Raw genomic sequence first — 12,363 nt, 5'->3', positions numbered from 1 at the left:
ATCATCTCCTCTGTCCTGTGCAACCAACTATCTAGACCGACTGAATCCCATCGAGCGCCTCGCTTGAAAAAAAAAGCAAAAATCCAAAAGAGAAAGAGAAAGAGAAATCTATGCACGAAATCCTTTTCCCCATCTATACATTTCCCCCCTTTCCAACCATTACATGTCTAGCATCTTTCCAGACTCCACCGTTCTGTCGATATCCTCCTCTAATAGACATGAGCATTCCTCTCATTCGCCCTCGACCGGCCTTTATTCGTCGTCAACACGCTCTGTCCCATCTCACTGACCGTCCTCGTCAGGCCCGCCGTGCGTGAAGTCTGTCTCTTCACCGCTTTTGCCGAAGTCGTCGAGCCCGAGCGCTGAGCTTCCGCGTCCTTTTCCGGGTCGACGGAAGCGGCAGCGGGAGTGTTGCCTTCGGAAGAAGAGGACGTGTCGGTCTTCTTGACCTTCTTGTCGTCCTTCTCAGTACCCGCGACGGCAGCGGCACCCTTCTTGTCGCCGCTCTTCTTGCTCTTCTTGCTAGTCTTCTTGGAGTGCGAGCGCACGCGGAAGAACCAGTACAGGAACACCGCCATGCCCAAATTGAAGAAGACGTACACCCAGACGAGGCCGAAGTCTCTCCAGCGGTTGGACCAGGAGATGCCGACGCCGCTGAGAAAGGTGTCCGCAACTCGAATGGAGCAGTATCCACAGTCGGCCGTGGCGTCGGGGTTTTGCAGGTAGCCGGCCGCGCCGCCTTCGAGGTAGGGTTGCATGTATTGCCCACAAGTTTGGCCTTGAGGAGGTTGGAAGGTGGAGATCTCCGTGTCGGAGCAGGTGACTTGACGGTCGTGTAGCATGGCGGAGGCCATGGATGCGACCCAGTAAGTGAAGGGTGAGACGCGGTACATGAAGATCCAGAAGCCTGGCAGGGCGCTGGGAGGCTGCATGACACCGTTGAAGATGAGGGCCATGAAGAAGAGGAAGGTGACGATGGCTCCTGCGGTTTGAGCGTCCGGCATGGCGGCGATACACATGTGTGCGAATGTCGAGGCGTAGACGAAGAGGACGATGCAGAGAAGCATGACCAGCACCTGGCGTTCGGAGGACTGGATGCCGACGACGGGATAGTAGAAGGTCGCGTACACGAGGATGCCGGCGATGATCTGGTAGGGAATTTCGACGACCATGTTGGCGATGAGGAAGGCTTTCCAGGAGTATGCTTTCGATGGGCGCTCGCGGACTTCGTACAGAGAGCGCTGGGTGACGAAGAGGGGCTGGATTTGCTGGACCAGAGTCGAGAAGATGGTGGTCAGCATGAAGAGAGAGTAGATGACGTTCTGCATTCCCTGGAGGGTGGCGTCGGCGGAGTAGAAGGAGAAACCGATGAAGAGACCAGCGGCGATGGAGAGAGCCATTTTCGCGAACAGGTAGCTCGGCATACGCCAGTATTGTTGGAACACGCGGTGAGTGACCATCTTGAGTTGGGCGCCGAAAGGCATGGCGAATTCGGCGTGGGCGTAGGGGTCGTCGTTGTCGTCGGTCGAGTTCTTCGCCGCGGAGGAGCGTTCCTTGTGGATGCGTTCGATCTCCTGCTGTACCTCGCCGGCTTCCTTGCTGTCGTTCCAAGTTCCAACCCAGTCAGACGAATCGTCACCAACAATCTCAAGCATGTATTCAGCCGGGTTCTCCTCTTCACCACAGTCGCGGGCACCGTTGCTCTCGAAGTAGTCCAGCAGAGTGCGGGAGTTCTTGCCGATGTCACCGAAGTAGACGGTGTGACCTCCCTTGCGGAGGAAGAGCAAGCGGTCGAACTCTTGGAAAAGGATGGCGGACGGCTGGTGAATTGTGCAGAGCACAGCTTGACCGGCGTCGGCGAGCTTGCGAAGGAAGGCGCAGATAGCCCAAGCGGATTGGGAGTCGAGACCGGAGGTAGGCTCGTCCAAGAAGAGGAGGAGTTTTGGCTTAGCAGCGAGTTCCACACCGATCGTAAGCAGCTTACGCTGCTCGACGTTGAGACCTTCTCCGGGAACACCGACAACAGCCTCGGCGAAGTCCTCCATGTTCAGCATCTTGATAACCTCCTCGACGTACTCGTACTTTTCTTGCTTGCTGACAGTACGAGGTTGACGAAGCATAGCGGAGAAGCGAAGCGATTCACGGACGGTCGAGGTTTCGAGATGAAGATCCTGCTGTTGGACGTACCCAGTCTTGCGCTGGAAAGAATCATCGAGAGGAGCGCCATTGACGAACATGTTTCCGGTAACAACACCCATAGTGGTACGTTGGGCGAGCACATCGAGAAGGGTGGTCTTTCCGGCTCCAGAAGTTCCCATCAGAGCGGTCAGAGTACCTGGCTTGACCCAGCCAGAGACGTGGTCGAGGAGTCGGCGCGGCTCGCCCTTGATCTCAATATCATAGTCCACGTCGCGCCAAGTGAAGATGTCAGTCTGTGGTGGGATGGCGCTAACGTCGCCGCCCTCGTCACCTTTCTCAGGTCCCTTCTCAGCGGCAGCAGCCTCGCCATCTTCCTTCCCAGGCTTGTCAATGTTCTGCATGTAAGCGGGAACATGTCCACGGCGGAAGACCAGGACCTCGGCGGTGGAGGAAGTGCTGGAGTTGAGCTCGACAGCGACAAAGTAGATGACCATGAAAGCGAAGAAGAAGGCCAGCAGGATACCGAAGTTCCTCCACACGTGCGAGTAGTAGTAGCCATACATCTCGGCGATGTAAGCATCTCCGGTGACGGTGAGCTCACCGGCAACAGCGCCAACGACGCTGCAGATGAAAGTCTCACCGCCGAACTGAGTGTAGGTTGGGATGAACTGCGAGCACTCGAACTCTCTTGCGTGGAACTCGTTGGCGACGAGAATCTCGAAAGCGTAGAAGATCGGGTTGATCCATCGAATCCAGCCAAACCACGGCTTCATGTACTTGGTTGGCACAACGAACCCTGTGTAGATGACCAGTGCGAGGACCATGACTCCGGACAGCGCCATAGCTTGGGAGATCGTCTTGGTCAGCGCAGCCAATGTTCGGAACACGGCGCTCATGACGAAAGTCGACACGAAAGCGATGAGGAAGAACAGGAAGAACTGCGCCGGTTCGCGTCGGAGGCCAGACATGAAGTACAGCACTAAGTTGAAGCACACGGCGACCACGAATTTCAGCGGCACATCCATGACGATACCGGCGATTGCTTCTGTTGCAGGATGGTAGAAAGCATAGGATTTATGCTTTTCCACAATCGGACGTTGATCGTATAGCGAGTTGATTTCCGAGATGGCCGACAGAGCGTTGATCAGAATAGCAAAGAACAGCACAGCTCCTCTCGCAGTGAAGGCGGAAGTCGCAGGTGGACTGTTGAAGAAGATGGAACCGATGATGAGAGCGATGATGACGTTGAAGATCATGGGCGTGAAGGTCTGCGCCTTGTCACCCCAGATGCGCTGCCAGGATCGCTTGGTGTTGAGCTTGATCTGCATGGGCACGGAGACGACGTAAGGGGACTTCGGGCGGGCGTGCTTGGCTTGGTTGTCGTTCTTGAAGCTGCGGAAAGCTTCGAGTTCGGAGGAGTTGCCGACGGGGTACTCCTCCTCGTATGCCTGAATTTCCTTCTGAAGGGTCTGGTACTCGGGCGAATCGTGCCAGTACTTTTCAAAGTCGTCGGCGGTGCGTGGAGCGCGGTCTTCGTAGCCTTCGCGGAGTTGGCGTTCTGCGGGGTTGGTGACGGAGGTGAGGAAGTCTCCTGTCGTCTGTCGGGAGGGGCAGTAGAAGCCCATGTCCTCAAAGTACTTCTTCGCGACACTCGCCTTACCGAAGAAAATCTCGCGGCCTTCATACAGGACAATCGCCTTGTCGAAGAGATCGTAGATGGCTTGAGATGCTTGGTAGATAGCGACGGCGTGTGCGGATCCAACGAGGTCGGCATTGAGACGGAGAGCCTTGATGAATGTGAGGGCAGTGGCGGAGTCGAGACCACGAGTCGAGTTGTCCCAAGCTGCCAAAGCCGAGCCGGCGAGAGCCATCTCAGCGATGGAGACACGCTTTCGCTCTCCTCCACTGACACCACGGACGAAGTCATTGCCGACCTTGGTGTTGTATGTGTGACTGAGCCCGTACACAGCCATGACGACCTGCGTGAGGTACTCCACCGCACTCTGACGGGAAGTCCCAAGAGGTCGTTGCTGCGACATTCTCAACGCCGCGGCATGCTCGAGCGTCTGACCGACTGTCAAATGCGGGAAGTGCTTGTCCACCTCTTGATTGTAGATAACTTCACCCTGGAACTCCTTGATCATCTGCTTCTGATCGATACCGTTGTAGTGAATGGTGGTCTTCTCATCCATCGTAAGACCATGCATTTGACCGGTCAGGGATTTGAGAAGAGTACTGCAGCCTGAACCCGGACGACCAAGCACGATCAGTAGCTCTCCGCTCTTCATCAGACCGTCAAAGCTGCGCAGGATTTGCTTGTGAGGTTTCTTTGCCATGCTGAACATCTCCCCTATTCGCAGAGGAGCACTCAACATGCTGCTGACAGTCGGCTGCAAGTTGAGCGCTGAGCCGCTTCCACTGACGTGCAAGTCCTTGAAAGCAAGACCGGAACGCTTGATCTTGATGTCCTCATCGTTGACCAATTTGAGGGTGAGCTTCAACCACTTGTAGAGGTCGAAACGCGGGCTGTTCGGATCAAAGACCGGGTCGTCCATACCGAGGCCGTCGAGCGTTCCCGTCCTTTGCAGAGCTTCCGGGTCTTCGTTCGTGTTATTCATTGAGCGGCGCGAGTTTGTGGCCAGTCGCCTGAGAATATTGCGCTCCTCTGCGTTGATGGGCTGATCGTCATCGCTGTTGAAGCCGGAGGACTTCTTATCGTCGTTGATGCTCTCGGCCGCCTCTCTGCCGTTTGCTGTGAGGTACGAATCATCGGCATGATCAGCAGTGTTGATGCCGGGAGTGGAGCCGGAGAGTTGCGATTCTTGCGCTCCAGATGGTGTTCGTGCGGCATTCTCAGCCTCGACGTAGATGTTGCCCTGCTCCGGCCTGGGAATGTCGAATAATTGCTCGACTCGCTCCGGGTTGTAGTCTCCCACGATGGGCGTGCTCGCGCTCCCGCCTGTGGCCATGGCTGCTTGTATTGCGATGCAATGCAAGGAGATGCCAGTCAGGACAAGGAAAAGTCACTCGATGCTGCTGCTGCTGAAGACAACAACAAAACAGCGCAGTCCGAGGGATTGCAGGAATTCCCGGCTTGGCAACGGATCCGCAAGCAATCTCGTTAGGGCAAAGGAATCTGTATCAATGAAGTGAGGTCAAAAAGAGAGAGCGGGGGGCGGGCGGGTGTATAATAAACAAAAGCGACTCAGGGAACGGGTCGAAGTAGAACCTCCGCCCTCACGTTACCGGAGAGCGGCGACATGGTCCACTCAATTGTGCTCACTCATTCGGAGTTTAACGGCGATTCGCATTCCATACGACTGGTGCAGTTTGTCGTCATACATCAATAGCGGGAGGCCAAGCTTTTGTGCGATCCGCCCATGAAAAAGTTCTTGCAGCCGCATCGCATCCTCTCTCTCACCAGTCTTCCGATTTTATGTATACGGATGTACTTTTCTTGTGCTCCCGGAATCTCGACTCCACAAGGAGTCATGAAACTGGAGCAGCGACACGTGGAAGTGGAAGTGGCAGTCGGGTGGCGATCGTGGCCTAGAATCCTTTGTGCAACAGTTACAGGAGGAAGTGGGCTGTAAAGATGGAGACTATGGGGCTATTGTGCACACCCCTGTTCATAACTTCGTTTGCACAAACTCAAAGACGATTCACAAAAACTTCAGCATTTCATCAGCCAAGATTTATGCAAGCCCCAGCCAAGCCCGGACTTCAACCGGCAAAGCTTTCCCTATCCGAATCAAGGAACATCTCAGTTGGAAGTTCATTCGGGACTTGCGAGAGCCGCACATTGTAAGGCATTTGCTGGATTTGTGCAGGCATAACCTTCGACACTTGATCGTGAAAATAACCCGCCAAGTCGCAACGCCTTCACCGTTCCCTGGCACTCGCGACGGTCTGCTCGAGTTGGTCTCCCAACAAAAACAACCACAACTCCACGTTCATACCCCGGCAAATCTCGCAAACAACGTGGCACACCTGCATGTACCTCCATCCGCCGATCTCGAGCTACCTGATGTAACTTTATTTCCCTGAGATCCGCGGAGGGAGATTTTTAGCGTGGAGAGCCGTGCTTGGGTGGGCTTTTCGATCGAGAAGGAAGTCAGTACCTCCAGTAGTGTGACGATCCTCATGGATGAGCCGGGCACGGAGGATAGGATAGATTCTTCGTCCGTGACTCCGTTCTCCGCGCTGAGGCCCTTGGCTATGCTCGTGAGATAGAGGTGTAGATGTGCACAGATACGCAACGTCGATGGAGGGTTTTGCTGGTATAGAACAGAAGTATACATGAATTCACAAGTAATTTCGTTGGACTATACAGTTCATCTCGTCTCTCCCCGCACCACCACACAGACCCAATTCCCGTCTGTACGCCCATCTCCATACCCAAACACCTTTTCCACATGCTCTCATCTGGCACCCACAAATCATGAATTCCATCATTCTCCCTTCCAACCTCATACACTCTGCATCGCCATCTCATGCAATCCACAAAGCAAGCCCAACGCGACCTTGTCCGTGCTAGGCATCATCAACGCGCCCAAAATCGCATGTCCTTGCGGGATACCCTCCCACTTGGGTCGGCTCTTGTGTTCCCTGACCAATTGTTCATACGACAGCGCATCCTCATCATCACCTTCACTCGTCCCATTAACGCCATCGCTCTCTACAGGCGCCTTCCTCGCCCTCTCCGCTAATCGTCTCACCATACCGAGACATCTCTGCCCTACTCCCCTCGCGGCTTCTTGATCTAGTCCCAGTCCTCCCTTCTGTCCATTCATACCGCCTCGATCCACGCTCAATAGCGCCGCGAGGTTCAACAGTCCCACAACCCATCCATCTTCGCTCTCGATCCAGCTCCTCGCCCTTATGGCTCCGACATCATCGTTCGGCAGGAGCGTGGTGAGGATGTCTGCGGCTAGCATTCCTTGTGTGAGGTGTGCTTTGCGAGCTTCCACGAGGCGGAGTTGGGTCGAGTTGGAAGGATGAGGCACGGCGGTGCGGTCGGGGAGGATGGAGATTGAGAGGGCGAAGGAACGGGTTAGAAGATCGAGAGGAGATTCCTCGGCGCTGCTGTCCAGGGAGGAATTGTTGGAGCTGGAGAAGATGGAGCGGTAGAAGCCACGGTTAGGGTCTTGACGAGCGAGGAGTTTGGCGAGGGAGTCGACCGCTGGAGGCAGGTAGCGGTGGAGAGACGGAACGTAGGGTGTGAATGAGAGTGTAGGTGGAGTGCTCGTGCTATTGGCGAAAGAGGGAGCGGGTTGTGGGGCAAAAGCGAGGAGGAAGTGGAGTAAATGCAGCGCATCTTCGCGAGATGGGATCTCAAGCGTCTGCGTGACGTTGGAGAGGAAGATGACGATGTCCTTGTAGAAGTCCTGAGTGTTGTGGTGAGTCCTCAAAAGCATATTACGCGTGCCGAGAAGACGGATGGTGTTGCTCAGCCATTTGATCGCCGTGGAGGACGTGAGCAGGCGGTGGTTGAATTCGTAAAAGGAGAAATTGCGAAGGATGGTCGTGATTGCAATGAGTCTGTCAGCAGCGCGATCGAGGTCATAGGCTTGCGTGCCAAACTCAGGGACGTCTTGCAAGGTATCGGCTTCGATTTTGTTGTTGCGGAGGACGTCTTCGTATGAGGGGAGGTCGAGTGCGTCCGAGACCTCGACGGCCTCTTCTGAGAGGGCCTCGGTTTGTTCTTCGGCGCAGTCTATTAGCACATCCAGTAGATCTTCGCATTGCTCCAAATTAAGGGCCACGCGAGTCTCGAATGTTATTATGACCAGCGTGTCCAGTGCATACCGCACCTCAGAGTGGATGCCAGATGCCAGACTCAGGGTGATGGCTTTCGTGTCAATCACACCCATCTCGTCGACCGTCGGCATGTTGGGCTTCGCCCGCTCGATCACCGTCCCTAGCTCAAACAATGCGGGAATGTCATACCCGCCGTCCGACTCAATCGATCGCGATTGAGGTACGTAGTTGGAGCTTTGAGGCTCCTCGCTCTTCATAACAGCGCCACTGCTCTCCTGCTTGACCGATGGCGGCCGCTGTTGCTTCACCAACAAAGGTGACGCTCCAGCTCCAGGAGGTACGGGTCCGGTCTGGGGTGTCGTCTGGTCAGGCCGCCTCATGCTGCTCGTCCGTCGGTGATGCTGTCCAGCTCCAGGACCCATCAATTGCCCAGGAGTTGTCATACCATTTTGCGGCAATGCGGCATTTGCCTGGACGGGTGTGCTCTGCGGTGGCGGATTTTGCTGCTGCTGCTGCTGCAGTTGTTGCATTTGCTGCTGATACGCAGTCTGTGCAGTCGGTCCGGGTATCGCCTTTGTAGGAGATTGTTGTCCTCCACCATATCCCGCCATCTGCTGTGCATGCATTCGAGCCTGATCTTGCTTATGCTGCAACCTAACCTGTGTCCATGCGCGCTCATATGCGCCGACATCGTTCAGGTACGTTGCTTTGATCTCCTCCACTGCATTCGGTGGAAACTGCATCTTCGCGGCAATACCTGGCCATTGTCCCTGACGTTCGATTTGCTGCGAGCCGCCATTGGAGATCACATAATTGAACAATGTGTAGAGGTCCAACGGCTTCCCGGCCACCTGCGGCTGCGGGTTGAATTGTCGTCCTTGCTGCTGCGCATACCCGTGCAATTGCTTGATGAAAGCTTTCCGCTTCTCCGCCTGCAAGTGCATGCTCTGAGCTTGCGCCTGGCTCGTAGCTGTAGCTTGTCCGTTCGCCATCTGTCCCGCTGCCTGTCGCTGCTGTTGCTGTTGCTGCTGGATCGCGGCGAGATTGCTCATTTGTCCGGGTTGCCCGGGCTGTCCAGCAGCCATGCGCGCGTTGGCCATGCCACTCTGCATACGCAGCGCCTGTTGATGCTGCATCAGCTTCAGCTGATATTGTCTCTGCGCATCCTGAGGCATGTTTGCGATATTCGCCATGTTTCCCATCTGTTGCGCCATCGCGTTTGGCATACCAGCCGGCATAGACATTCCCGGGCTCATCCCATACTGCTGACCATACTGGGCCATGGCGTTCTGCGGCGTCATCCCATTGCCCTGATTCATAGTCTGCGGCGCGCCGGGCGGCATTTGTCCAGCAAAGTTGCCTTGTGGGGGTTGCTGCTGCTGCGGGAATGGACTCGGCGAGGCATTGTTCATGCGCGGTTGTTGTGGTGGTCGGAAAGGCTGGTTCTGCATCGTTGGAGAGGGAGTCGCGTTGTTCGAACCGGGTTGTTGAAGATGCTGGTATGGTGTCGGCGCGTTGGGAAAAGGCTGCTGGGCGTTCGGGTATCCGCCGTAGGATGGAGTCTGGGAGCGCGATACTTGTGATGGTTGAACAGGCGAGGCGGACATGCCATCGTGAGGACGTTTCGCCGGGACGACGGAGGCCGGGTTGAAGTTCTGGCCGGCGAACTGCTGTTGTTGTTGTGGATTCGGGGTGGGATTTTGTGATGTGCCATTCTGCTGTTGTTGCTGCTGCTGCTGCTGCTGTTGAGCTTGTTGTTGTTGATGTTGCAGACCCTGGGCGAATTGGTTGACGTCGAAGTTGTAGTTCATGGCTTGAGGATTAAGGTGCTGGGCGGCACCCGGGTACATGTTGGCCTGGTTGTTGGCCCATCCTGCTTGGTTCATGGTGACATGTGTGGGTAGTGGGGAGGAGTGGGATCAATACTGATAGCGGCATTGTTAGTGAGAGGGCATGCGCGAGGAGGGATCGAGGCGCAAAGGGAATGGATCGTGTCGCATGGGAGTATTGGTGATGGTGATGGTGATGGAGGAGGAGGAGGAATGTGGGAGGGCGGCGCGCGAGGTGGTGGTGGCAGTGAGATAGAGGTCCGACGGCATGCAGACACTCACCTAGAGAGCAGAGAAGGGATAGTGATGATGGAGCCTCGGCGGTTTGTTTGGCATCCGGGACTGTTTCGTTGCTGGGTCTCGACACGCGCTGTGCTGTCGGGCGCGCGCTGCTGTTCGGGTGGGTGGGAGAGAGAGGAAGAAGCGCTAGTGGCCTGAGGCGGCTTTCTTGGCTGGAGAGAGGAAGGAACAAGAGAGAGACTCTCCCTCCTCGTCGCCATGTTTCTCAGATGTACACATCTATAAGAGAAGTACAAGATAGTCACAAGAATGCCTATAGGGACGGACGGCCGACCCAAACCGTCCAATGCTTATAGGCAGCATGAGAATCTAGGCGCATTTCACAGTACCTCCTAGTTCACATCGGCCAGTCACCGCATTCCCGAACACCTAAGCGGGACCGTGCGGCCGATCGAACAACGGGGATCGCATCAAAACATGTGAGAGGCGAGCCATTTTGCCTTTGATTGTGTCTCGGTTGGGGAAGATATAGAGCGTGCTTGTATGATGTGATCTTTCTGTTTTGTTGCGTCTTTCCCTACTGCTGGCGAGAGAGAACATCCCAGCGTGAAGCCCTTGCGGTGGAGGTGTGAGATTGAATCCCAACCCCTCTCGCCCTCCCAAACCAACCCGACGCCTCTTATTACCTTGACTGGTTCTCTTCACTTCCTCTCTTCTTTGCCTTTTCCGTCGGGAGGCAGAAAAGCCGGCCAATCTTCCGAGAACCATGTCTTTCATCCTGAAAGATTCCATGGGTTTGCATGGCCGTACTGGTTGGCAACTGGGATCAGAAGCACGAATTGACCGAGCGGCATGCCACGCACTTGTGTGAAGGCAGCTAAGGTATGCAGGCAGCTTCACAATTCCCAAAAGACCTAACGTCCTGTCTGACAGGCGCCTTATGATGGCCAGGGAGCAAAGAGGAAGCACTTTGTTCCATCGCAATTCGCTCGCCGTCTGCCGAGTCGTTCCAGCTGATGGTTCTAGTCGCCACGACTTCTGGCCTCGGCATGTAGGTCCTTCATGACGCCGACTTCATAAGAATTGTCCATTACACGTTCATACCTTAGAGATTGCTTTACCAGGGACTCGACACATTTCTACTTGGACCTTCCTCCCTGCTCTCATCCGTCCTCATCTCACGAACCTCTTTACACGAGCGAATCACACATTTCCTTCAACCATGGGCCTTTTCTCCAGCTCTTCTTCACCATCGCCTCCAGCTCCCGAACCCTCGAACGATGGCGGCTTCATCGCACCCGACCGCACCGCGCGAGCACAATGCTGGGAAGGACGCGACAACTTCTTCGCTTGTTTAGAGAGGAATGGAATTGTGGACTCCGTGAGAGAAGATGCGAAAGCCAGGGCGGCGTGTGCACCTGAGTTGAAGGAGTTTGAGAAAGTCTGTGCGAGTAGTTGGGTAAGTCTTTGGATCTTCCTGAGGGAGATACTACGAGGGAGGTTGGCTTGGATCAAGCTAAGCAGAACATGAATCGTGACCGGGATCATGAATGCGAATAAAGGACGAGTGCTAATAATCGGGGTTTGTTGTAGGTCACATACTTCAAGAAGAGGAGAGTTATGGAACACCAGAGAGATGCGACGATCAAGAAGTTGACGGCGGAGAACGCGAAGCCGATCAATTGAGAAGAGCGTGGTTAATAAAGGTCGAAGGCAGAGGGAATAGCTTCAATGGTCCGAACGGAGGAGATACAGCGTCATGATACTCCAACATACCACTCCAGAAAGAAGCGAAGAAGAGACTACAGAGACTCAGCATTTCGAGGGATGCTCCCGGCCACATGACGGGTCGCAAAGAGCTGTCTCTGTCTCTGAGTGGCCAAGGGTGAGGCTCTCGGATATTGCGACGCAATGCAAAGGCCGAAGCGAGTCGACGGCGGTGACTGAGCCCGTTCAGTGTCCTTTGAGGATAGCGAGATGCGCAGACGTCATTGCGAGGCATTCGCACAGTCTGGACATGTCCACACACAGAGGGATGTTGGCGACATTTTACGCTCGACGAGCCGATGTACCTCATGTATCAATAGCACTCGAAGCTCGATAGAGCAGTCTTCGAATTGTAACCATCACCGCCACATGTCTAGTACAGTGCTCTCAATTCCGGTCAGGGTGTCGTCTCGATCTGCGTAAGGTATGATATCTGCCGCAACTGCCCTCACGTACCTGCGGACCTGCCTCCGTCGAGCGCGCGCGATTATGTCAGCGACTTAGATTCCCGTCGAACCTCGAACATCTGCGCCTCGTCTTCATACATCGCACGTCACAATAACGACAAGATGAATATGACCTTCCAATGACCTCGTCCTCGAAATGCCCAATGAACAATCTCGGTGAC

The 12,363-nt window shown here is 55.1% G+C and overlaps 3 protein-coding genes across 3 annotated transcripts; 1 reads left to right on the top strand and 2 right to left on the bottom strand.

Moving 5' to 3' along the window:
- Positions 1-209: 209 nt before the first annotated feature.
- Positions 210-5,108, bottom strand: MgAtr4 (ABC transporter; the record flags this gene model as incomplete). The annotated part of the gene is made up of 1 exon (XM_003848300.2): positions 210-5,108. The coding sequence occupies one exon, from the start codon at positions 5,106-5,108 to the stop codon at positions 210-212; it is 4,899 nt and encodes a 1,632-aa protein (XP_003848348.1).
- A 1,500-nt stretch (positions 5,109-6,608) lies between these two features.
- Positions 6,609-10,139, bottom strand: ARID2401 (ARID/BRIGHT DNA-binding domain-containing protein; the record flags this gene model as incomplete). The annotated part of the gene is made up of 2 exons (XM_003848299.1): positions 6,609-9,824; positions 10,011-10,139. The coding sequence occupies one exon, from the start codon at positions 9,783-9,785 to the stop codon at positions 6,609-6,611; it is 3,177 nt and encodes a 1,058-aa protein (XP_003848347.1).
- A 937-nt stretch (positions 10,140-11,076) lies between these two features.
- MYCGRDRAFT_106110 (uncharacterized protein) lies at positions 11,077-11,750 on the top strand (the record flags this gene model as incomplete). Its single annotated transcript, XM_003848583.1, has 2 exons — positions 11,077-11,427; positions 11,562-11,750. The coding sequence occupies 2 exons, from the start codon at positions 11,191-11,193 to the stop codon at positions 11,652-11,654; spliced, it is 330 nt and encodes a 109-aa protein (XP_003848631.1).
- Between the last annotated feature and the right edge of the window lie 613 nt (positions 11,751-12,363).

Source organism: Zymoseptoria tritici, chromosome 11 (assembly GCF_000219625.1).
Source record: "Zymoseptoria tritici IPO323 chromosome 11, whole genome shotgun sequence".
Lineage (NCBI taxonomy): Eukaryota > Fungi > Ascomycota > Dothideomycetes > Mycosphaerellales > Mycosphaerellaceae > Zymoseptoria > Zymoseptoria tritici.
This window is presented reverse-complemented; position numbering and strand designations above follow the sequence as displayed.